This window comes from Capra hircus, chromosome 15 (assembly GCF_001704415.2).
Source record: "Capra hircus breed San Clemente chromosome 15, ASM170441v1, whole genome shotgun sequence".
NCBI classification, from domain to species: Eukaryota; Metazoa; Chordata; class Mammalia; order Artiodactyla; family Bovidae; genus Capra; species Capra hircus.
In genome coordinates, this window is record NC_030822.1 from 21,627,408 (window position 1) to 21,653,772 (window position 26,365).

General features: G+C 40.9%; 1 protein-coding gene across 2 annotated transcripts in view; it reads left to right on the forward strand.

The window, feature by feature from the left end:
- MPPED2 (metallophosphoesterase domain containing 2) overlaps nt 1-26,365 on the forward strand; it is a 207,692-nt gene that overhangs the window by 100,975 nt on the left and 80,352 nt on the right. For both annotated transcript variants that reach the window (XM_018059298.1, XM_005690032.3), the window contains exon 4: nt 3,823-4,048. In XM_018059298.1, the coding sequence (XP_017914787.1) occupies nt 3,823-4,048 (226 nt within the window). The remainder of the gene's footprint in view (nt 1-3,822; nt 4,049-26,365) is intronic.

Below are 26,365 nucleotides of genomic sequence, written 5' to 3' on the forward strand. Positions count from 1 at the left end.
CTGGGATTCTCCAGGCAAGAACACTGGAGTGGGTTGCCATTGCCTTCTCCAGTGCATGAAAGTGAAAAGTGAAAGTGAAGTCACTCAGTCGTGTCTGACTCTTAGAGACCCCATGGACTGCAGCCTACCAGCCTCCTCCATCCATGGGATTTTCCAGGCAAGAGTACTGGAGTAGGTTGCCATTGCCTTCTCCATCTTGGGGCTAGAGGATAGGATTTTCCAGGCAAGAATACTGGAGTGAGGTGCCATTGCCTTCTCCAAGAGGATGTGTATTGTAAGCTAAGTGGGGAGTCAAATGGAGGCTGGAGCCTGGAACCTGGAACAAGTTTTGTGACGGCTGCTTAGGGAATAGACAGTGGCAAGCGTGTAGGATAATTAGAATCGTGGAGCAGCAGCGAAGACCTAGCTTACTTCAGCTATCCTTTAGTTTTTAAGTGAGCATCTATTTATATGACATAGTGAGGTAATACAGATACAGTAGGAGACACAGTTTTGAATAAGACTTAATTGCTGCCTCCAGAAGCTTGTCTTACTTATTATCTGTAGCTCTTAACTGAACTGATAGATGGACTAGTTGCCCAAATTTCATTCATTTGGTAGTCATTGCTTTGCCAAATCTTTGAATTATCTATATGATTATTTGATCAGTAGTTTTCTTTAAACCATCTCCTATTTTATATACAAAAATAGAAAAATGAAAATAGAAAAGATAGTAGAAAAATGAAGCCATATTTCATTTACTTGTGTTGGCGTATTTTTTTCAAATGTGCATTTTTAGAACATACAAAGCTACTTTACATTCTGTCAGAAATTCATCTCTATTTCACCTAAAATCATCTCGTATCTTACTGGTAAAAGATATACCATGTCTTGGGAGGATAGAACTGGTTAGTTGGTAGAATTCTTTAGGTCATTCAAAGCAAGGCTTTTCCCACATTAGAATATCTGCATATGGCCTTGGTTTTTTATTCAGATCAGGTCAACTTCGATGACCTGATCTGAATAAAATGGATAAAGGCAGGCACCTCTTTGTCTGACAATTTTAAAATCATGCTCTTTGAATACCAAGAAGGTTGGAGCTTGACTGCAGAGCCTTCCAAATTAATCTAGTCTGGGAAAAAAAAACACACACACAACGAAAATGCCATCAAGTAACAGGAGATTTGTCAGCTGCCTTGCTTACACTTTTCATATAAAACATAAAGGTTGGCAGATTACAGATGAAAGGTCAGTTCAGCAAAAAAGAAAGCATGTCAGACAATCTCATAATATAGGTAACAGAGGATGGAAGTTGGAAACTACTATTGGATTCTCAGAAAGAGATGAGTTTGTTGGCAGTGTGTAAATATCATGACGATTTCCACGGCTGTTCATTTTGGTGGCTACTTCTTTATGCTGAGTCTCCAAAATGTGATTTAAAAGATACTGAAGAGGCCTGTCTTCCTGAGAAAGATTTACTTTGCAGCAGTTTTGTTTTTTTTCTTTCACTGATCTGAAGGGGAGAAATGTACTTCCTTCAGGTCGCCTTGTTTCCCCGTCTCACCCATCCCATCCCCGAAGCAATGCTCTAAAATGGAAAAAGCAAGAAGCCAAGGCCTCTTGCAAGAGCAGTGGTGCATAAAGACAGAGTTTGCAGTGAGTCCATCATCATGAATCATTAAAGGAGAACTGGCAGCTAAAGCATGACTCGTACAAATAGAGTTGCTCAAAGATTCAATCAGGTAGCACCTGCCTTGGAGCAGATTACTGTCCAGGATAACATATCAGACTGTTCTAGCCTTGGAAGGAGGGTTGGTCCGGGCAGGCAGTATTGGGCCAGTGGGGTCACAGAGCCATGATGTTGAAGTAGTGCAGTGTCTCAAAAATTTCTATCGTGTACAGTGCTGGGAATTTTCAGACTCCTGAATACATCTTTTATCTGTATTTTAAGTGTAGGGAATTGTGCAAAATATCATCATTTTATCCAGGTAACTTGCAACATACATCACAATCTTACTGCCTTAATGCTAGTACAGATTATAAGCTCTGCATGTGTTTAAGAGAAGTTTCTTCTTTTTTTAATCTGTTTATTTACTTATTGGCTGTGCTGGGTTTTCATTGCTGTTCGTGGGCTTCCTCTGGTTGTAGTGAGTGGAATCTACTCTCCCGTTTGCCGTGGGTGGGCTTCTCATTGTGGTGACTTCTCTTATTGTGGTGCACAAGCTCTAGGGCGCTCGGATTTCAGTGGTTGTGGCACATAGGCTTAGTTGCCCCGCTGCATGTGTAATTCTCATGGACCAGGGATCGAACCCAAGTCTCCTGCATTGGCAAGCAGATTCTTAACCACCGGGCCATCAGGGATGTCCTTGAGAGAGGCTTCCTATTTTTTTGGAGCTCTTCATCACAACGTTTTGAATAACTGAGGCCAAAGGCATGTCACACAGTTCTGTGGGCCAGTAGTCAAGGATATCTATCCATTGATACTTAGCCACCATGTTTTCAGTTTTATCTTCCTGCAGTATTATTTTCTGCCTGTTTTCATCTCTCTCATAAGTCTCCCCATTAGCCCACATTCTGTGTATCCAATTTTAATTCTGTTTACAATTTGCATTGGTGAAATCCAACTGGACCTATGACAAAAACTTGCCCTCCCCCCCAAACATAATTCTGTCTCAGACTGTAAGCTTCATTAATTGATTCATTGACTCTGGCTTGCTGGTAAGGATGAATTCTTACAACAAATATATCCAATTCCTGCTAGTGGTAACTTTCATTCTTCCTGGAATAGCAGAAAACATTAATTTTGCATTGGACCCGGGAGTCTCAGGAAGCTGGAATTATAGGCACCGTCTTCCCACCCTTTTCCTCCTCAAAATAAAAATGAAATAAAATAAAATGAGCAGCTGCCCAGTGGTGAGGCTTGAGGGATGCGTAATGACAAAGAAGAGAAAAGGGCATTAATTTCAGGATGGGGACAGCTGCTGGGCACTATCTCCCTTTGGATTTTGGTTCTTATAGCATCACGATGAGTTATTAATATGTATGATCTGTACTTTATTCAAACATTATAAATCTATGCAGAAGTCTGCTGTTTGGGTTTTCCTTTATAGCTTTCATTCTTCTTCCCAGAATTATCTCATTTTGATCGGGAAACTTTTGCATAAAAAGCACACACTGGTGAACTCACATTTCCATACCATAAATATTAAAAGGGGGTTAAGCTTTACAGTTTCTTCTCCCATCCCAATGGGAGGAAAGTTAGCCTTCTAATCAGGGGGTCATTATTAATCTTTTTATTCACAAGCCAAAAGGTAAACTTTAACTTGCCATACAAAACTGTACCGTGTGCTTCCTTTGATTTATGCAAATTGTGAAATGTGTGTGCTGTGTCTTTTGTACTAAGGTGATACTAAAAATCTAGCAGGGAACGGAGTTGTTACAAACAGTTGGTCAGCTTATTTTTTAAGGATTAAAACCAAATCTAGACCTTTTTTAAGGCTTATGACTAAAGTAATTTTTGCTGGGTGATTCTAAAGTATGGATCACAGTATGGATTTATCACAGTGACACTGTAGCAAACAGAACAGGGAAATGAAACTAGAAAACTTAATGTCTCCTTAGTAGCTTTTAAGCTTCTGAGCGGCTTCCTGTCTCCCGTTTATCGTCATTTTTGTTAGCATAAAGGAGTAGTCATAAATTTTGGTTCCCATGGAAATATAAAGGAGTGTGATCTGTTTCATTTGGGGATACTGTCTGATGATCACGCAGTCATGGCTGTTGTACTTCGTGATGGGAAATGAACGTGCTAATTGGTGCTCTTTTTTTTTTTTTTTCGTATTTCAGGAAACCTGCCATATGAATATAAAATAGTGATTGCTGGGAATCATGAACTGACATTTGATAAGGAATTCATGGCAGACCTTGTTAAACAGGACTACTACCGTTTCCCCTCTGTGTCCAAATTGAAACCAGAGGACTTTGACAACGTTCAGTCCCTCCTGACGAACAGTATTTACTTACAAGACTCAGAGGTAACAGTGAAGGGATTCAGGATATATGGTGCACCTTGGTAAGTGTTCCTTCCAACAGTCTTCCCCTCTTTTTTTTTAGCTCAATGCTGAGAAAGCATGGTGCCAGCTTAAGTGTCTTAAACCAAAAAAATAAAGGTGAAATGAAACCTTTATGCTGTATTTCCAACAGAACATGAATTTTGGCACTGCTGCGAATTGTTTGTTGTGATGCAGAGTTCGTTTGGCGAGATCAATGGGGGCAGAGCTTTGGTACAGTAGATTCGCGTCTGTTTGTGTGACTGGGGCTGCACGTGTGTCGATGGGACACAGAAAAATTTGGGGGAAGGTCACCGTGTTACCCTTCACGCAGATTCAGCCACTCTGAACATTCCATCAGCCTTAGGTGATTCATTTCCTCCTTGTGTTTTACATTGGAAACACTCATGAAATATCTTGCTTAGAGTTTCTCAAATCTTGCTGCACATGAGAATCACCTGATCAACTCTGAAGAAAGATAGATTTTGAAGCCATAACCACCCCCCCAAGATGCTGATTCTCCTTTTTGAGGTGGAGCCCAGTGACCTGTATTTTTAAAGCTCCCCAGGCAAGACTGATTAGAGAAGGGAATGGCAACCCACTCCAGTATCCTTGCCTGGAGAACCCCAGGGACAGAGGAGCCTGGCGAGGTACAGTCTGTGAGGTCACAGAGTTGGACAGGACTGAGCAACTAATATACACACACACTCAAACGTAAGACTAATCCCCAGACAGTTTGCAAGTTACAGGTTAAGAGCTCAGTTCTACAATTCTTGGTCCTGCAGTTCTCAGCTCTAGAAAAGTTGAAGCTGGTGCATATTCTTTGGGACCAGATAAGGAAGCATGTTGATTTTGGCTTTGTCAACTGGCAGTTGTCTGGTTTTGAAGAGGTTAACTCATAGAGGATGAACCTCAGTTTCTGCATCTCTAAGACGGTGAAAATAATACCTACTTTAGAGGGTTATGGTGAGGATTAAATTGGCTGATGTTTGCACTGAATTGAGAAGAGTGTCTGGTGGTTTGCTTAGAGCAATATTAATAATTACCACTTTTCAGGACTTAGCTCTGCTGCTAAGTGTTTATGTGAATTTAAGCAAGTCACTTAGGTTCTAGAGCCAGTTTTTGCGTCTTTAAAATGGGAGTGTGAGACCAGAAAATCAATAGTAGAGGAGTCTTGGATTTGTATTCATTTGCTTTCTTACTTTTTGAAAGCCCTATGTGTATATAGAGCAGAAAAACTGACCTTTACTTACGCAACCTGGAAGAGTATCCTGGTCATGCCCTAGGAGTTGTGAATAAGGCTGGAAAAGGACAAAGTGAATTCAGTTGGCCACCTCACTCAACCTCCCAGGGCTTCCCAGGTGGCGCAGTTGTAAAGAATCTGCCTGCCAATGCAGGAGACATAAGGCATGCAAGTTCTATGCCTGAGTGGGAAAGATCCCCTGGAGTAGGAAATGGCACTCCGCTCCAGTATTCTTGCCTGGAAAATCCCATGGACAGAGGGGCCTGGTGGGCTACAGTCCACGGGGTCACAAAGAGTCAGACAGGACTGAGCATACACACACCCCTACTCAACAGTTTGGATTATCTTCTGTAGAATAGAAAGTTGAGACATTTCCTGTAATTTTTTTTTTTAGCTTTACTAGTTAGTATCCAGAAGGACTGATTAGTGGATACAGGAAGACTGTTAGTCGTTCAGTCATGTCCAACTCAGTTCGGATCTTGCTGAAGATTTTTTTGGTTAAAATTAATATTCCCAGAACTGCTGTAATCCGAACATTGATTTAGGAATGCTTACATCAGTGTTTCTGTACAGGGACAACAAGATTTCCCATTTCCACCGCTCATTCAGCTTTTGGACTTGAGCTTTTCCCTGAATACCTCCATGCCTCTGTTTTCTCATCTCTGAAGTGGGAAATAGCAATTTTACTTTTCTCTCATCGTTGTCGTAAGTGAGTTAATGCACCCGCAGCATGCAGAAGGCTTTCTGACATGAGAATAAGCACTTGATAAGAGCTAGCTGTTACTGGCCTAGTGGGGTTGGTGTTTCCAGTCTCCTTTGTACCCTTGTCCACCTTTGTGCAAAGACTGTTGCAGTGGGAGTCAGATGTGCTGGGGTCTAGCCTTAGCTCAGTCTCTGGTGACTGTGTGACAAATCCATCAGCTTCTCTGTAAAACAGGGGCAATGAGGTCTGCCCCACTTTCTCTCTGATGCCACCCACTTCAGTAGTCACCCAAATTAGAATATTCAAAGAGCATGTATTTCTGGACATGCTTGATTATTTTAATATTTTGTACAATTTTTAGCCTGTTTCATTATTAACAATTTGATTGGAAGCAAGTTTGGGGGGATTTATACCAGAGCTGCTACTTTTATCCTGTCAGCAAAAAGGATTTTTCCATCCCTGGGATTCACAAGTAGGTGGATGCCTGCTTAGTAACCCATCAGATATTCCAACCCCAAAATAATGTGAACTGATTTAAGAATTTTTTTAACTTTTTATTTTATGTTAGAATATAGCCAATTAGCAATATTGTGATAGTTTTACCTGGACAGCAAAGGGATTCAACTATACATATTTCTCCCCCAAACTACCCTCCTGTCCAGTTTGGCACATGACATTGAGCAGAGTTCCATCTGCTATATACTAAGACCTTGTTGGTTATCCATTTTAAATATAGCAGTGTGTATATGTCAACTCTCCCTTCCCCCTGGTAACCATAAGTTCATTCTCTAAGTCTATGAGTCTGTTTCTGTTTTGTAAGTTAGAATTGATTTAAGTTTGATTTCCATGCTTTCCCAATGACTTTTCCAGAGGAAATATTAAGTTCTGATTTGCTGATATTGTTACTGGTTTTAATTTAAAAACAGAAATCAAAATGAGAACCTTGATACTAAGGATTTCCATCATGTCACAGATTTCTCAAAAGTAATTGCCATCTGACCAGGGAGAGAGCTATTAACTCATTTACAAAATGTGAATTGTGACTCAGTTTTGCTCTAAACAAGGTATATTAGCTCACATTCATTCCCTGTTTATAGCTTGTAGCACCGCTGAAAGCTTCCTAAAGACCAGAGAGAATTAACGCAATGTCTCCTGACTTACAATTTAGGAGGAATTTGTATGTGGAAAATAGCTTAAAACAATCCTGAGCCCTCGTGGGTGTTTGCAATTGGAGTGCACTGTGGTGCTTATTAAATCTGCAAGGAAGAGGGTTTGGCTGTGGTTTGATGGGTCTGGGAAAATCCAGTGACCTACACTGAAGAAGAAAATGGGGTGCCTTGTCCTGGAAGAAAGATGTTTCCTTGGAAGGAAGGCAAGAGTTGACTATTCCTGAGAGGAGGTGGGAGGGTGGGCGGTGGGAACCTAGCTTAGGAGGCCTTCTGCCCGATTCTGTGGCTTCTGTGTATATACTCCCTCACCTCATCATTTTTCTAGGAGTCTTAAAGAAAGGACTCAGGTGTGATGTATTGTCACAGGACTAACAGTGCAGTTAAAGCTATTCTTAATTTCTCCTATTACCTTTTTCTCTCCCTCTCTGGGGGACAGAAGGAGAGGGTATTGTAGGGCCTGGTGGTTAGATCTGCCCAGGACTCTGCTCTTGTTCAGCAAAGCTCGTGGATTTCTTGCATCCCTCATGTTGTTCTTTGCCACCGAGATGGTTCCTAATCTCTTATGATCACTTTCAGCTCTTGTATTTCTTTTGCAAATGCTGATCAGAGGAGAGAACATTCTAATCTGTCAGGTATCGGCCACTGTGCTAACTCACTCACTGCTTGTCTGGCCAGGATGGAGGAGAGGTGGCATTTTGAAATCATCTTCGTATTTTTGGTTACTGGATCTGTAGCCAGCATTTTAGTGCTAGCAGATTTCAATAAATTCACTCATGGCACTTGGTATTTAAAAATTGACTAGCCTCTTCTTTTTTTTTTTTTTTAAATTTCAGTCGTTCTTTTGCTACCAAGATGCTTATATATAAAAAAAAGAAAAGAAAAAAATCTGGGTACAAACGGATCAGTAGCCAAGCTGCAAAGAGTAAAAAGTCATTCTTGCTCTGACCTGAGCATGGCAGTTGTGTTGTTCGGCAGTGTGACTTGTTCCCCTCCTGAACAGAAATGCAGAGCTAGTCTCCCGTGGCTTTTAATGAAAATGAGTGGGGCTTTCCAGTGTCCAGGAATTTGATCTCTATGCTGCCCAAGGGTCAGGAACAAAGAGCGCACTTTTTCATGTTAGAGTAGACCCAGGTGTAATTTGTCAGATTTAGTAACTGTGGAGGAAGTGCCTTAACTTCTGCAGCCAGAAAATTAGATGGAGTCCCAGGCAGCGTAATTCTAAAATGGTTGAAATAGCAAGAGAAAGCCCATCAAGCTGCGTTTTCAAAGGAAGTGTGAGCAGGATGTATTTTTTCCCTTCTTCTCTCCCCCTCATTTTGGATCATCAATATGTTGAGTTCGTCCATGCCTTTAAATGTAATTTTCTCAGTGTTTTTCAGAGTGGGAGTTAAGTGTTGATTCAACTCTCTGCTGCATTTATACATAATTGTGTTTGCACACAAACAGCTACAAGGTTGCTCACATTGCCTTGTTCTGATCAGCACCATGGTACTTTACTCTGTCAGAAGAGCTTCAGATGTTTTTATTTCCAATTATAAGTTTTGTGATGCATCATGGATTTTGCTGACAGTCTTCAAGTTCTGGCAATAGCGAACAAATTAAGAGCAGATATTGAGTGAGAGGATTAGAAAACCAATGGGCAACTCATATGATAGAATTCAGATACGGGGATGAGTGGAATGGGCTCATTTATTTTATTTTCATAGTCATACTTTGTAATTAACTTGGGCCAAAAAAAAAAAAGAAGAAAAGAAACATCTCTGCATTCAAGAGGAAAGTCCATGGACGCTAAAGAACAGCAATGTAGGAACAATTTTGTTTCTGTACCACCGTCTCAAGGATTCCAGCTTTTATTCAGGAGGATTCAGGAAGGTCTTGGCACAGAAGAAGGTCTGTGTATGTGTGTTAAACAAATATGCACTCTGCTTCTACATGATTCTGTTTAAAGACCCAGGCTAACATTTCATTTTTTTTGGCCCCAGGCCCATGGACTCTCCCATTCTGAAACCTATGGTGGGTCTGCCCTGCTCTAGAGTTTCAGGCTCTGTTTACATTTTCGCCTGCTTCAGAATGCAGCTGACTTGCTCTTAAAGCTGCACGGGATCAGATTCACTTCTGGTTTAACAACTGCCTTGTTTATTTGGAAAAGGAGAAAGCAACACCAGTCCCCTGGCTTCCTACCTCCCATCGGTGGCCATGTCAGTAAATACCATGGCAGAAGCTGTGTGTGTGGAGTTTGGGATGTTGGATCCAACTCGTACTTCTCTGCCCGCTGGGTGCAAACCTTTAAAACCTGTCATGTGCTTTTATGGGTTGTATAAGCGAATGTGGAAGGAGATATATATGTGTTCTTTGGCAATCATTTATGCTTAATATCGGCACTGGGCATGATTTAAATTTTTACCTGCAAATTCTGAGAGACCAACTCAATTAGCCAACAATGATAAACATATTTGGATGGTATATTTCACTTAGGGAACTTTCATATGTGTTCATTTGGGCTTCAAAACAATTCTAAATAGTTAAAATTTTTAAAAATTTTAAACAATTAGAATGCAAAGGGTGTATATTAATAATTATTAACAATAGCCAGCTTTTGCAAGTGCTGGTATGTCATGAGAAACACTGGGCTGGAAGAAGCACAAGCTGGAATCAAGATTCCTGAGAGAAATACCAGTAACCTCAGATATGCAGATGATACCACCTTTACCGCAGAAAGTGAAGAGGAACTAAAAAGCCTCTTGATGAAAGTGAAAGTAGAGAGTGAAAAAGTTGGCTTAAAGCTCAACATTCAGAAAACCAAGATCATGGCATCTGGTCCCATCACTTCATGGGAAATAGATGGGGAAACAGTGGAAACGGTGTCAGACTTTATTTTCTTGGGCTCCAAAATCACTGCAGATGGTGACTGCAGCCATGAAATTAAAAGACACTTACTCCTTGGAAGAAAAGTTATGACCAACCTAGATAGCATATTGAAAAGCAGAGATATTACTTTGCCAACAAAGGTCCGTCTAGTCAAGGCTATGGTTTTTCCAGTGGTCATGTATGGATGTGAGAGTTGGATTGTGAAGAAAGCTGAGTGCTGAAGAACTGATGCTTTTGAACCGTGGTGTTGGAGAAGACTCTTGAGAATCCCTTGGACTGCAAGGAGATCCATCCAGTCCATTCTGAAGGAGATCAGCCCTGGGATTCCTTTGGAAGGAATGATGCTAAAGCTGAAACTCCAATACTTTGGCCACCTCATGTGAAGAGTTGCCTCATTAGAAAAGACCCTGATGCTGGAAGGGATTGGGGGCAGGAGGAGAAGGGGACGACCGAGGATGAGATGGCTGGATGGCATCACGGACTCGATGGACGTGAGTCTGAGTGAACTCCGGGAGATGGTGATGGACAGGGAGGCCTGGCGTGCTGTGATTCATGGGGTCGCAAAGAGTCGGACACGACTGAGCGACTGAACTGAACTGAACTGAGTATGTCATGATGGTGTTGCCTTCATTTGCCAAAGAAGACCAAGACTGAGTTTTTGGCAGAGAAGGTGACGGGCCGAAAGTTAGTCTGGGAAGAGACAGGACTAGAATCAGGGCTTGCCTGGTGGCTTTGGCAGTAAAGAATCTGCCTGCAATACAGAGCAAATCCAGAGACTCGGGTTCGATCCCTGGGTCAAGAAGATCCCCTGGAGAAGGGAATGGCAACTCACTGTAGTGTTCTTGCCTGGAGAATCCCATGGATAGAGGCGCCTGGGGCCTACAGTGCATGGGCTGCAAAACGTTGGACACGACTGAGTGACTAACACACACACACACACACACACACACACAGAGGCACACACATGCACACAGCACTAGAATCCAGTGTTACTTTGAGGAGCTCTCGAGGCTGAGGGAGAATATCCTAGTAACTGCAGATGTCACTCTACTCCTTGACCTGAGGCAACTCAGGAAGTGGCCACGTGGAAGTCTTGACTGTTCTGTCTGGTTGTAAGAAACGACACACAGAAATCCAGGCCAGTCCTTCCAGGAGCTCTCAGGCTTCAGTGGGGAGGTGTTTGAGGGGGGACACTGGGAATGTTGAGAGAACAGAAGAAAAGAATGATCCAGCCTCTGTTGCATGATATGCTGCAGAATCTAGGGTTTAAAAAATGGGAACCTAGACGGCAGTCCATCCCAAAGGAAATCAGTCCTGAATATTCATTCGAAGGACTGATGTTGAAGCTGAAATTCCAATACTTCGGCCACCTGATACGAAGAGCTGACTTATTAGAAAAGACCCTGATGCTGGGAAAGATTGAAGGCAGAAGGAGAAGGGGATGACAGAGGATGAGATAGTTGGATGGCATCACCAACTCAATGGACATGAGTTTGAGTAAACTCCGGGAGTTGGTGATGGACGGGGAGGCCTAGTGTGCTGCAGTCCATGGGATCGCAAAGAGTTGGACACGACTGAGCAAGTGAACTGAACTGAACTGAATACCTCAGTGTATCATAAGACGTGGGCCAGTTCCTCTGGTCCTTCTGCTTCATGGGGACAACTTTCATGTCCTTCGCCAAAGAGCTGCTGAGAGAGACGGTAGCCCTGGGCACATGCACCAAGAAGGAAGTGCTGGCCGAGTGTCCCCACTGAAGTCGGGGTCGCATGGACCCATGCACTCTGCTCCAGGCAGACTTGGACTTCCACATTGAGACCCCGGCGCTGGCTACTGGGCATTCTTTCATTTCTTCACGTCACACTGACAGGCTCCTTTTTAACCCAGAGTTGTTGGGGTGGATAGAAGGAGATGATACAGTGGCTGTAAGTGCCATGAGGGCAGGGGCCTCCATGCCTACCCTGGAGCCTGGCACACAGTAGATGCTCAGTCTGTTTCTGCTAAATGAATGAATGAGTGTGGCGGTGGTAGAGATGTGTATGTGGCTCTTGGACTGTAGGTCTACACTTATGAGACACTCAGTTGCAAAAGAGAATATTTCTAAGACAAGATCAAGCATTGCCATGAATCTGCACAATGATAGAACAAAGTGGAGCCAAAGAAGGGGCTAACCTGTGCCCATGAGCTCTTCATGGACACATCTAGATCCTTCCCGAATGTTCAAAAAGTAGAGTGCATGAAATCTCTCCGGGTGTGCATGGTCTCATGAAGGTGAGGAAGGGGAGTGGTGAGACAGATCTTGAAGGCAGTGAGAACTTTCAAAGACAGGCTCCAACAGTATCTTTAAACTCTCAGTTGTCAGTTCTTTACTTCATTTGCGTTATTGCCATGCTCTGGGTAGCTGCAGAAGTTTCTTTTAGCTTTGGAGACTCTCTCTTTAAACTGTAGTAAAAAGCAACCAGCGTAAAGTGTGAGTTTGGCCAGAAGCTGAACCAAGTGGGCCTTCAGAATGTCCTTTGGACATTAGAAACCAGTTATTGAACATATGACATTTCTTGATGGTTGCGTTCTCAATGGCTGAATTCTTAGAGCTGAATTAAAGCCATATAGATTTTGTACCATTTATTTTCAAGCTATGTTACAAACATGTATTTCTTATTTAATCCTTTGAGTTGTAAGTGTAACATAAATTTCTCCAGATACTACCAGACACTGAGCCCACTGGGGTCCCTTTGACACTTGTGACGCATGTTTGCCTGGTTCCATGCTCTGCCTTCCTGCACTTCCTGCATACCTTTCCCCATTCAGGTGTGCCCATGAGTAAGTCCAGGTAACTGTGTGGGTTCCTTTAGTCCTCCTGATGATGAGAGTGAATGGGCTTTGGAGTCCAGCTAGGAAGCTGCCCCTTCTACCCAGTTCTTCCTTTTTGCCAGGCACAGGGGCCTCCCAGGTGGTGCTAGTGGTAAAGAACCCGCCTGCCACTGCAGGTTAGACGTAGGGACTCGGGTTCGATCTCTGGGTCAGGAAGATGCCATAGAGGAGGGCATGGCAACCTACTCCAATATTCTTGCCTAGAGAATCCCATGGACAGAGGAGCCTGGCGGGCTGCAGTCCATGGGGTCACAAAGAATCCGACGTGACTTAATGACTAAGCATTGCTCAGGTGGCCCACTTGCCCTTTCTAATGCGTCTGCCCCATTGCCAGAGTTGTTTCACAACAGAATCATGGTAATCAAAGCCATGCTGTGTTCTGGGAGAGGCCCTCTGCCTTTTGCATAACTTTTGCGTATCCCATTTCACAGATGAAACTGTGGCTCAGAGATGAAGCAACTTACTTAAGGAGAGACTGAGATCTACATGATAAAACGGAGACACGAGTTGTTAGGCTGTGTCTGTAAGAAGGCCATCCAGGCATGTCACGTGGCCTCCCAAGGAGTCACCTGTAAGCCTGTGGGAGCTTGTTGGGGGACAGGGGAAAAGATGCTGTGTTCAGGGACATCCCTCTAACAGTGAAGGGTTTGTTGAACCTAGGCTGAGTTCCTCTTGTTGGTCCCCTCTTCCCTTAAACCGTTAGTTCTTCAGGTTAGCAAACTGCCAGCTGGACCTCCCCATCAGGGAGATACACCCCGAAAGGTCTGATTCCCAGGTTGGACATGGCTTAAACAGCTGCAGCTGTGTTCTACCTACTGACGGGAGAAGCGGGGAGTGTGTAGAAGCCGCAGCCTTTAGATCATTTCCTTAACAACAGAACTGGAAGTCTAACCCCAAAGCCTTTATTTTTTTCACTACTCCATGTATGTTTCATGGCATTAAAATTCGATTATGTATGTTACGTTCCTGGCACTCAGTAAATCCACAATAAATACGATTTTCTTCCCTGGGAGGTAATATCGATAGTTGTGTAGTTTTGTGATGGCTACTTTTGTTTGTTTGTCAGCTTTCTTTTCTATTATGATATACCAGAGTAGAAGGGAAGAAGCAAAAAGGGACAGAAATGAAGTGAATAGGAAACTTAGTCTAGGAAAAGAGTCACCCTGTATGTGTATGTGTGTGGGGCAGGGGAGAGAATTTTTAAAAGCAAACATTGTACAGTATTTTTTATACAAGTTCCTAATGATCTGGATAAGTGGAAACCATTTAGGAAAGGAACCCATATATTGGCAGCATGTGATCAAAGGATGTGGAAGAGTAAATAGATGTCTGTTAAATGAAGATGTATGGGGTGTTTTAAGGTCACTTACATGGAGCGTCATTTTAAATGTATGAGTAACATTGGGTACTGCGTTTTCACCCAGAAAAAATAAAGGTGATCTTGGATGGGAACTATAAATTGAACATGGAATGTTCCGTGAGGGTTCCTGAAACAGGAAGTTAGTGGCACACTTTGAAAGCCTCTGGGTTAGCAGAATGTGTCTGCATTCCTTAAAGAGCAGAAAAAATGAGTTGCAAACCAGCTTTAATTCAGGAGGAGATGCAGGAAGACTGTGAGTATTAGAAAAGGTCCGCTTGGTTAAAGTGTAAATATAATCACTGTGACTAAAGTGTCTAAGTATGAAATTTGCAACAAAAAAATGAAAAATAAATGAAGAGAAGCACCTGGTTTATAAAAGCCTAATGTCTGGCATGGTGGATTTTGGATGGATCTCTATTTTTTTTTAAGTCGTGCTAAAATTTCATAGAACCTACAGTAAATCGGCATTGAAGACTAAGTAAAACCAATGCTAAGTGTGTACAGGGGGAAAAAAAATCAGAGCTGACAGACTGATTTTCCGTTTTCTCCCCTAATTTGTTACCAGCTTCTTTTACATATGATGTACAAAATGATGGAACATAAAAAGAAATACCTCTGATGCCTGTCTGGCTTCATAAACTTAGATGACTATTTCTCTCACTACATTTCAAGCTGCTGTATGTATTGAAATGATGGGACAAATCAGTCCTAACTCTGAATCCAGTAAGGAGTGCTGACTTTCAATGCCAAACAAGGCTTTATAAGCAATAAGTAGCTTGGAGCACTGTGATTCCAGAAACAGGGTTATGAAACTAGGGGAAAAAAGTTTTTATTGTCTTAATGCTTTAAAAGTCCAGTCCCTCCAGCTTGAATGGCAGGAGAGTTTGGAAGAGAATGGATACATGTATGTATGGCTGAGTCCTTTGCTACCCGCTTGAAACTATCACATTATTAATCAGCTATACTCTGATATAAAGGACTTCCCAGGTGGCTCATTGGTAAAGAATCTGCCTGCAATGCAGGAGACATGGATTCAATCCCTGGGTCGGGAAGATCCCCTGGAGAAGGAAATGGCAACCCACTCCAGTATTCTTGCCCGGAGAATCCCATGAACAGAGGAGTCCATAGGGTCACAAAGAATTGGACACGACTGAAGTGACTGAAGACGCATGCATGCCAGTAGAAAATAAAAGGTTTTTGTCAAAAAAAATCAGTTGACCAAAAAAACCCAAAAATGGCCAGCTTCTTAAATCACTAGTTGTAATTGGGGCCTATATTCTGAATCAAGAAACAGTAGGAGAAAACCGTCTTGCTTTGATTTTTTCGAAACAAAGTAAAAGATGCTGGATTAAAACCTAAGCAGAAATTGTTGGAGGTAAAACTCTTAATAGTTGGAAATAAGCTGTTAGGCTATTATCAGCCAATCCCTACTTTTCATTTTTCTTTATGGGTGTTATGATGAGAAAATTTGTGGAGAGGACATTTGTTTAAGAAATTCAATCTGTGAGTTTTGTTTTTACATTATTTAAATAAATTAATACATAGGAAGCTCTTGAGATTGAGGATTTTAAGCTGTGTTTATGATGCCTTTGTTACTAAACATTTTTTAATGCTTACCGTTTTTCACAGCGAAACAGCCAAGACTTAAGTTTTTTTTTTTTTTAACCTCAATTCTGTCTCTCCCTTAAAAAAATGTCATAATTCTGTAAGAAGTACTTACCTGTAGCTCCCGCAGAATGAATAAGAGAGACAGGAGACCTAAGTGTGTTTGTATAATGCTGGCCCTGACCTTTGTGCTTTTAAATAGCTTTTCCTGGAGGCAAATTCTGTGTGGTTTGCTGGCTTACAGAGCAGCTTCGGAGGCAGGCCCAGGAGAGGTGAGGGAATTTTCAGGGTATTGACTGTCTGCCTGCATTCAAACACACCATATGTGCAGTTCTGTACCACTTGTAAAGGGAAAACCTAATATTAAGGGGGGTATTGGTTTTTAAGGTTATTTGCTCTAGAAATTACCTCTGTAGTTTGAACTATGTTCTGAAAAGTCTGAAAGAACAGGATTATTTCTTTGGGAATTTTGGAAGTTTGTCTAGCTTGTAAACTCATAAGCCTTCTCTAAAGTCAGTTCTGAGGTTTTGTAACTGTTGATATTTATGATTTTCATTGTGTTACTTTGTGGATTGTCGCAATCAACCAAATCATTGGATTATTAATAGAATAAAATACGAATATGCCAGAGAAAATTCATTTTCTTTGTCCATTGATTCAAGTATTCTTCTTGTGAATGAGACCAAAAAACTGGTTTTTCTGGATTTCTACAAGTAAGAACAGAATCAAAAAAAAAAGTAAAAGGAAAATACTGCAGAATATCAAGGTTAGGAATCATACAAAAAACAGACATCTCAATTCCTAAAGATTATGTTTCTCAAGCTGTGTAAACTGTCTTCAGTTAACCAGACACGCACATGGATGAAAGCTTTGCAATTGCAGTAAAAAAATTCACCCACTCACCTGGTTTTTCTCATTCAAGAATTGGCATCAGACATCAAGAGGTTCATGGTATGTGTTTCTTCTTAAATTTAGCAGTAAGCTTTTCAAAAGCCATGTGCCCGCCTAAAATACACAGAGGTGTATCAATAGCATCATGAAAATGTATATACAGAAAAGGAAGACTGAAAGGTAATAACCGCAAGTATAACATTGGTTTTCTCTTATGAATATTTTTTCTTTCATCCTACTTGCCTGAGACTTTATATGTTCTTACAGTGGGTAGGTTTTATTTTTACAGTCAGGAGAAAAGGCCATATTCTTTAGTTGTAAAATGTATGCCAGGGTAATTTGGACATTGACTCTCTTATTTTTTTCTAACTTCATGCCGCTGGTGTGTATCTAGTTCTTGTGTGATTGTGGGCCTGCACGTATGCATGCACTCCCAGGGTGACCTGTGTGACAGGCCATTGGCAAAAATGGGAAGGTGGGTGTGTCTGTGTTCATCAGCAAAGGCTCTGTGTGCCTGGCTGAAGAGTGGAAGGACTCCCTGAAAGCATCAGAGCTGTACCTCATTCGGCTGAAAATTCTTCCTTCCTCTTTTAACTCAGACAAGCCCACAGAAGGTGGAGCCCAAACGCCTCATTTGGGGCTGGGGTGACTGATGGAGCCCCGCTCTCTTCGGTGCCGCGTTTTGCTTCATCCCCGAGTGTCATCTGGGTCTGTGGGTCTGGCTGTACAGGATGCGACTTCCGTCAGAGAAAGCCTGGTGCCTACCTTTGCTTATTTGTATTCCAGTGCTGTACCCTCCCCTCCTCTCCTGTGTCTTTGTTCTATTAATCTGCAAAACAGGGCTCGACTTGTGATTAGTCCTTGGAGCTTGTTTCTATTAATCAGCGTGCAAAACAGGTCGACTTGGACGCTTTTGTTCCAGAGCTTAATGTGTTCTCCTTGTCAGGCTGTGGTTCAGGCTACGCGGTTTGCCTTAAACGGGACCAGGCAGTGAAATTTGTTTTTTATATACCGATTGCATTGTCAAGAGAGAAAACACCTTTGGAAAAGACAACAGGAAAATGCTAATGTAGAATTATTGAGATGTGTTTCAGGAAGCAGAAAAGTTTATGGAAAATATAACTTGCGCCGCCCGGGTGTGTTGTAGAATGCACTGCAGAGTGCAATAGACTGGAAAAGAAAATAAAGCATTATTTATGTTATATAGCCGAGAAGTTTGATATCCAACAAAGGTTGCCTACAGACAGTCATTTTATGTGTATTTGAAGTGTAATTTTATTTTGATGCTTAAGTGGAAATAGTGTCATTTTAGCTACAATATTGAATAATTATAAACAGACCAATACAATTGTGTGCGTTTCTTTGCTTTTTTTTCTTTCCATTTTCCTTTGACTGAAAGACCTTGCCACAGATTAAAATTCCCCTACCTGTTAGGTAGGAGGAAACTCTGTGTCTCAGTTTTGTTATCTTCATTATCAGGGGACAAGCATTGACCTGACTGTGTGAGATCGAGTATCGGTGAGCTGAGTGATGATTATAAATTGCTTCGTAAAATGGTCATTATCACCATTTAAAAAATTCTGCTAACTCTAGTGTGCGAAGGCTAGGATTGCAGAAAAGAATTTTAGTGTGTAACTTTTCCCAGTGACAGCAACACTGTGGCACAAACACTATTTTCTATGGGAAGTCATCTTTTACATCTCTAAAAATTTCTTATGAAATTACACCCCCCCCCAGCAAATAATAATAAAGAAATCTGTTGAAGTATATGCAAGGAGCAAAATTGTCAGAGTCCCAAATTAAATTTGTCATCAGTGATAAATTTAGTGCTGTAAGATACTTTAATAAGTGCTTCAGCTTGATTTATTGGTTTTGTTAGTTAACAAGAGTATATTATGTCTTGTATAGAACTTAGCAGAAGCAATTTCTGACTAGAGCTTCCTTGATTAAAAAAAAATGATGTCTCACTTTAGTCGCTGTGGTAATTATTTTAGTGCCAAATTGGAAGGTAAGCACACTGCAGTTCTGTCATTAATATAAAAAAAAGAAAAAGAAAAATGTCAAAATGCAAAAGGGAAAACATTTGAGCGGTTCCAGTTCTTTATTTTGTGCATACTTTATTTCCTCCGTGTGTATACAGGGTGTCTAGGCTGTTTCCCTGGTTGGGACTAAGTTGCAGCCTCTACATATAGAGTCACTAATGAGTGTCAGGATTCAGCTGCTAATTTGAAAGGCCTTGTGGCTCTTTCACCCCAGACACTAGCAGCTTCATTAGACTCTGCTTTGTCCAGACTGACCTTTGCTGGCCTCTAGATCACAGCTAAATACCAGCGCTACACCAACACCCTCCCATTGAAGCAGTCCAGACGTGATTCCTTTGGTGCCTATCTTATCAGAATCTGCTACTGACATAAACTTGGGGCCTCATGCTGCAAAATTACGATTACCTTCCCCTGAAGAGGCCCTGTGTCCTCACACCCATGAGAGTGTTCACTTGATTGGAGCTTTGAATTTTAGAGCAATTAGCATATTTCTCTGTCCTTTTTTTTTTAATGGACTCTTTATAGGCATAACTTTTAAAATGTGTCTTTATATGAAAAGCAACAAAAAGGGTTTTTTTTTCCCCCTTGAATTGGGTAAGGAAAATACATACTATTTATTATTAATGGCATCAAATAAGGAAAAAAAAGAAAATCTAATGGTATTTTTTTTTCTTTAGAGGTTTGTCCTTGGGAGTACACTCTTCTTCAAATCAAACCAGTTAGCGAGCAGGTAGAGAAGAGCTTTCTGTTTGTTGCGAACTTTTAAATATACTGAGATGTAAAACATTGATATGATTCGTCAAGCTTTGGGTTGTTGGGAAGGAGAGCCTTTATTTCTCAGCGTCATTTGTTTGTAGATTCTCTGCCTGCTGTTCCCAATTCCCAGAGAAATTATTCTGTGTAAGTTTAAAATTTAGCCTATATTTGCTATAAAGCAGTAGTCAGGTGGAGTAGTCCTTTGGCATGGACTGTGATTATCAACCAGGAAAATAAATCCTTATAAACTTCTGTCTCATCAGAACCAGTCTTCCAAGCCAGGTCTCCTCCGGTGATCTTATTTTGAAGTGGTTTGAATTCTCCTTCCTTTTTTAAGGAGAGTCATAAAACTAGTGATGGGCAGGAGCTCTCTGATTGCATCAGTTTTTCCACCCCTTTGGCCAATGGCTCCCCTCCCTCCAGCATATTCCCTGGTGTTCCATTCAGCCTTGGTTAAGAACCAGAGAGGCTTCTTATTAAGGCCCCCTGGGAGAGTATCCCACGGCCCTTGACATGTGGATATGCTTTCAGGCACGTGAGCTGAAGTTTTCTCTTGTTTTAAAAATGTTCTTACCTTCAGTCACTCTTATTTCTTGACCCACAGGAACTTTTCCTGTCTCAGTCAAACAGCCTGTATGTATTGTGAACAGAGACACAATCCACACGTCTGATTTTGTGTTTTTATCCTCCTCATTCAAAATGACAACATTATTTAGGGAGTTTTCTCTCTATTAACCATGTGTTTGGGGGGGAAAAAAGGGCAAAGTGTTAGTCGCTCAGTGGTGCTTGACTCTTTGTGACCCCATGGACTGTAGTGGACCAGGCTCCTCTGTTCATGGGATTCTCCAGGCAAGAATACTGGAGTGGGTTGCTGATTCTTCTTCCAGGGGATCTTCCTGACCCAGGGGTCGAACCTGCGTCTCTTGAGTCACCTGTATTGGCAGGAAGATTCTTTACCACTTGAGCCACCTGGGAAGCCCATAGGATCTGGATGAAGACTCTGTAAAGGTTTGTTTCTAGATGGACAAAATTAAATGTATCCAGGTCCTTGGTTCATGACATACTGTTATCATGAGTTCCTGCATATCCCTTATTATTATTGTGTTATTTATCCATTTATGAATAACTTAGTGAACGTCCATTGATGCACACCACACAGAAAACTGCCTATGACAGTAATTCGTGTTTGTCTACGTGCTTTCACCTCTGTTACTGTTCCGTCATCCTTCTCACGCATACATTAATTTGAATATTGTCTTTGCAAATATATACAGGAAAAGCTTTTGAATAATTTCAACATTCATTCATAAAAACTCAGCAGTTAGGAGTAGAAAGGAGCCTCATCATCTTATACATGGTCACAACCTACAGTTAGCATCAGAGTTTATGGTATAGCATTGAATGCTTTCAAACTAAGATCAGGAAAATGTAAGGCTTCCTGGACTCATAGTTCTAGTCACCAATTTTTGGAGGTCCTAAACAGCATAATAAAGCACAAAAAAGAAATAGAAAGAATGAAGATTGTAAGGGAAAAAGTAAAATTTTCTCTTTTTTGCATGTGCCATGATTGTTAATTTTGAAGAAAAAAATTGGAAGGAATCTCCAAAACAACAAAATTGTAAGCAATTTATAAGAATTAAGAAATAATAAGTAAATTTAGCAAGGTTACAGAATAAAAGACAACTATATAAAAAAGCAACTCTTTATTTATGTACTCAACATAAAATTGAAAATGAATTTTTAAAATCTTAAAATACAGTAGTACCAGAGCTTCCCAGGTAACACGGTGATAAAGAATTTGCCTGCTAGTTCAGGAGACACAGGAGACTCAGGTTTGATCCCTGGGTCAGGATGATCCCCTGAAGGGAAATAGTAACCCACTCCAATTATCTTGCCTAGAGAATCCCATGCACAGAGGAGCCTGGTGGGCTATAGGCCATAAAATCGCAAAGAGTCAGATGTAACTGAACACACACAATAGTATGAGAACCATAAAGTGCAAAGGGTAAATATATTAATAATAGAAGATCTGAGGGTCTTTCCACTGATAGTTAAACAATATTTCCGAAAGGATTAAAGAAGACTTAAACAAGTGAAGATATACAATGTTTGTAGACTGTTCAGTTCTCCCTAGATTGATCTATAGGTGCAAACTTAGTCTACCAGCTGACTTAACGATTTTTGGAAATAAACAAGTTTGATTCTAATATTTTTTTGAAAGTGAAGAAAGATCTAGAATAGCTGAAAGAAATCAAAAAATAAAAGTTGGTGGACTTATATTTTCTAATTTTCGGACTTACTGTAAATCTTTTAATAACCAAAACTCTGTGATAATGATGTTATGGTATGAAAGATAGACATGTAAATCAATGAAAGAGAAAGAGTCTGAAAACAGACTTACCCGTATATGGTCAAATGAGGTTTGACACAGTGCCAAGGCAATTTAAAGGGGAAATAGTAGACGTTAGTCATTGGTACTTGGAAAAATAAATGTCATATGGAAAACTTTGACTGATACCTTACTCCATATACAAAAATAAATACAAAATAGATACTACACTGAAATAGGAAAACTAATTCTATAAAACTTCTAGAAGAAAACTTAAAATATTGTGATAAGCAAAGATTTCTTGGGACACATAAAAAGCATGAGCCTAAAAGGTGAAAAATGACAAATTGAACTGTATCAAAAGTAAAAACTTTGATTAAAAAACACCATTATGAAAATAAAAAAGGCAGTCCATCATCTGGACATATTCTCAGTATATGAAGCTCACAATTATATAAATCAATATTCAGAATATCTGAAGGACTCCTATAACTCAATAATAAAAAAAAAACAATAAATGGTTAAAAGTTTAAATTGACTGTTCATAAAGAGATACATGCAAATGGCCATTCAGTTCAGTTCAGTTCAGTTCAGTCACGTCACTCAGTCGTGCCCGACTCTTTGCAACCCCATGAACCTCAGCATGCCAGGCCTCCCTGTCCATCACCAACTCCCAGAGTCCACCCAAACCCATGTCCATTAAATCTGTGATGCCATTCAACCATCTCATCCTCTGTCATCCCCTTCTCCTCCTGCCCTCAATCTTTGCCAGCATCAGAGTCTTTCCAAATGAGTCAGCTCTTCACATCAGGTGACCAAAGTATTGGAGTTTCAGCTTCAACATCAATCCTTCCAATGAACACCCAGGACTGATCTCCTTTAGGATGGACTGGTTGGATCTCCTCGCGGTCCAAGGGACTCTCAAGAGTCTTCTCCAACACCACAGTTCAAAAGCATCAATTCTTCGGTGCTCAGCTGCCTTCACAGTCCAACTCTCACATCCATACATGACCACTGGAAAAACCATAGCCTTGACTAGACGGACCTTTGTTGGCAAAGTAATGTCTCTGCTTATTAATATGATGTCTAGGTTGGTCATAACTTTCCTTCCAAGGAGTAAGCATCTTTTAATTTCATGGCTACAATCACCATCTGCAGTGATTTCGGAGCCCAGAGAAATAAAGTCAGCCACTGTTTCCACTGTTTCCCCATCTATCTGCCATGAAATGATGGGACTGGATGCCACGATCTTAGTTTTCTGAATGTTGAGCTTTAAGCCAACTTTTTCACTCTCCTCTTTCACTTTCATCAGGAGGCTCTTTAGTTCTTCTTCACTTTCTGCCATAAGGGTGGTGTCATCTGCATATCTGAGGTGATTGATATTTCTCCCGGCAATCTCCATTCCAGCTTGTGCTTCCTTCAGCCCAGCGTTTCTCAAGATGTACTCTGTGTATAAGTTAACTAAGCAGGGTGACAATATACAGCCTTGACATACTCCTTTTCCTATTTGGAACCAGTCTGTTGTTGCATGTCCAGTTCTAACTGTTGCTTCCTAACCTGCATATAGGTTTCTCAAGAGGCAGGTCAGGTGGTCTGGTATTCCCATCTCTTTCAGAATTGTTCACAGTTTCTTGTGGTCCACACAGTCAAAGGCTTTGGCATAGTCAATAAAACAGAAATAGATATTTTTCTGGAACTCTCTTGGTTTTTCGATGATCCAGCAGATGTTGGCAATTTGATCTCTGGTTCCTCTGCCTTTCCTAAAACCAGCTTGAACATCTGGAAGTTCACGGTTCGTGTACTGCTGAAGCCTCGCTTGCAGAATCTTGAGCATTACTTTACTAGCATGTGAGATGAGTGCAATTGTGCAGTAGTTTGAGCATTCTTTGGCATTGCCTTTCTTTGGGATTGGAATGAAAACTGACCTTTTCCATACAGAAGGATATTCACCATCATTAACCATGATGAGCATATGGACTGAAACCACACAGAGATACAACAACACACTGTGTAGAGTGACTGAAGTTTCTAATACTGAGAATTTCAAGTATAGAGCAACAAATAGAGTTCTTATGCACTGCAGAATTAATATAAAATGGTAGTCTCTTTGGAAAACTTTTGGCAGTTACTTAAAAAGCTAGCCCACACATACCATATAACAGCCTTCTGCTCCTACATATTTATGCAAACAAATGAAAATATGTGTTCAAATAAAGATTTGTGCACAAGCATTTATAGAAGCTTTATTAACAATAACAAAACCCAGGAAGCCTTCCATACATCCAATGAATAAACAGTTTTGATATGGCCATGCATTGGAATACTACTGCTGCTGCTGCTGCTGCTAAATCGCTTCAGTCGTGTCCGACTCATACTATTCAGCATCAAAAAAGGAATGACTCATGCAATAATATGGATAAATCTCAAAATGTTATACTGAATGAAAGAAGCCAGACCCCAAATAGTATGTAAAGTTTGGTTCCATTTGTATAAAATCCTAGAAAACACAAACTGATTTGGCAAAAAATCATCAGTTGCTTACACTGGGCACAGAGGGAAGGGAAGACTGCAAAGATGTGAGGAAGATTCATGGGGGTGGGTTGTGATGGGGATTTGGTGTTGTGACTGTGGCCAAGTTTCATCAACACAAATATGTATACATATCACAAATTCCACAAAATTGTGCACTTTAAATGGATAAAACTTGTTTGTAAATTTTTTCCAAATACAGTTGACTGTAAAAAGACGTTAGGTTAAATATAGTCTGCTGGGGCTTTCTTACTTCATTCAACATTTATTACTATGTTTAAATAAATATTTGAGGAATAAAGGAAGGAATTAATGAGGTATATTTATGTCATTCCTTTCATAGTAGAGAACAGAAATATGGGAAAAAGTTCAAGTCTTAAACAAAACTCAAATTCTAGATTCCATTATCTGTCCATCTTAAATATGAGAGAATGGCCTTTCTAGAATCAAGTTTACCAGTAACTTACATCCCAGGGCTATTGCTGCTTTTAATAATCAGGAAAAGGTCAATTTGTTTCAACAACATTCTTGGTCAAATTATACGGTGTTTTTTTAATTTGTTTTTTCATGTTGGAGCAGCAAAGCAAGAGGAAGGTATTCATTAAAACTCTTTGGAGTACATGTAACAGAAAGCTATTCAAAATAACTCAAGCAAAAATAGAAAACTGTTGACTCATGTAACTTAGAAGTCTATGGGGATAATGACATCAGGCATGGTTTGATCCAGATGCCCAGGCATTATGATAGGAATCCATCTCTATTTCTTGGCTAGATCTTTAGGTGTTGACTTCATCTATAAACAGACTCTCCCCTTGTGATGGCTGCTGACACTTTCAGCTTTATAGTCAATCGAGACAGTCTAATGATCTCAGCTTGATTTACATGGCCTTCCTAAAACCAGTCATTGTGGGAAGGAAGATGAAACACTCCAACTGACTTGGCCTAGTCACACACTCTGGAGAAGGCAATGGCACTCCACTCCAGTACTCTTTCCTGGAAAATCCCATGGATGGAGGAGCCTGGAAGGCTGCAGTCCATGGGGTAGCTGAGGGTCGCTCACGACTGAGCGACTTCACTTTCACTTTTCACTTTCATGCATTGGAGAGGGAAATGGCAACCCACTCCAGTGTTCTTGCCTGGAGAATCCCAGGGATGGGGGAGCCTGGTGGGCTGCCATCTCATATGGGGTCGCACAGAGTTGGACACAACTGAAGCGACTTAGCAACAACAGCAGTCATACACTCTGAGGCAGGCAGGGGGTGGGGTGAGCCCCACCTGCACCACTTGAATTAACAATGAAACCGAGGTAAGTTTTACAGGAAAATTTAACATGCGGTTTTGCAGAAGAAGGTGGAGTAAATGTTCCACAGACAAAATAATAGTTCGCTCATCCAAACACACACACACACACACACACACACACACACAAGATACCTGATGTGGTTAAGAAAAGGAATTATCTTCCAGTGATAAAATTTTTAACGTTTCTTGTCCTGTTTATCTTGAAACCTATTTTTTCAAGAACCATGATCATTTTTTCATCCCAGTATCTTTGCTTCTGGTACTAGTCGCTAGAGACACTTTCACCAGTGGGTGGTGGCGATGATTTGAATTGAAAAGACTGGAATAGCAAATGTCTTTATTTGTATTAGGCTCGTCAATCTGAGATTGTAACCTTGCAGCTGTAGTGGGTATCTATAGCTGTGTAAAAACATCACAGAATTTAGTTGCTCAAAGAATAGACATCTCTTACAGTTTCTATAGGTGAGGATTGAGGTACAGCTTAGTTGGGTCTTCTGGCTAAGGGTTTATAGACTGTATAATCACAGCGTTGTCCAGAGCTGTGTTCTCATTACCAGAGTGGACTTGGGTAGAATCCACTTCCAAGATCACTTTAGTGGTTGTTGATAGGGTTCAGTTTCTTGCAAGTTGTTGGACTGAGAGTCTCAGTTTCTTGTTGTTTCTTGCTAACTGTT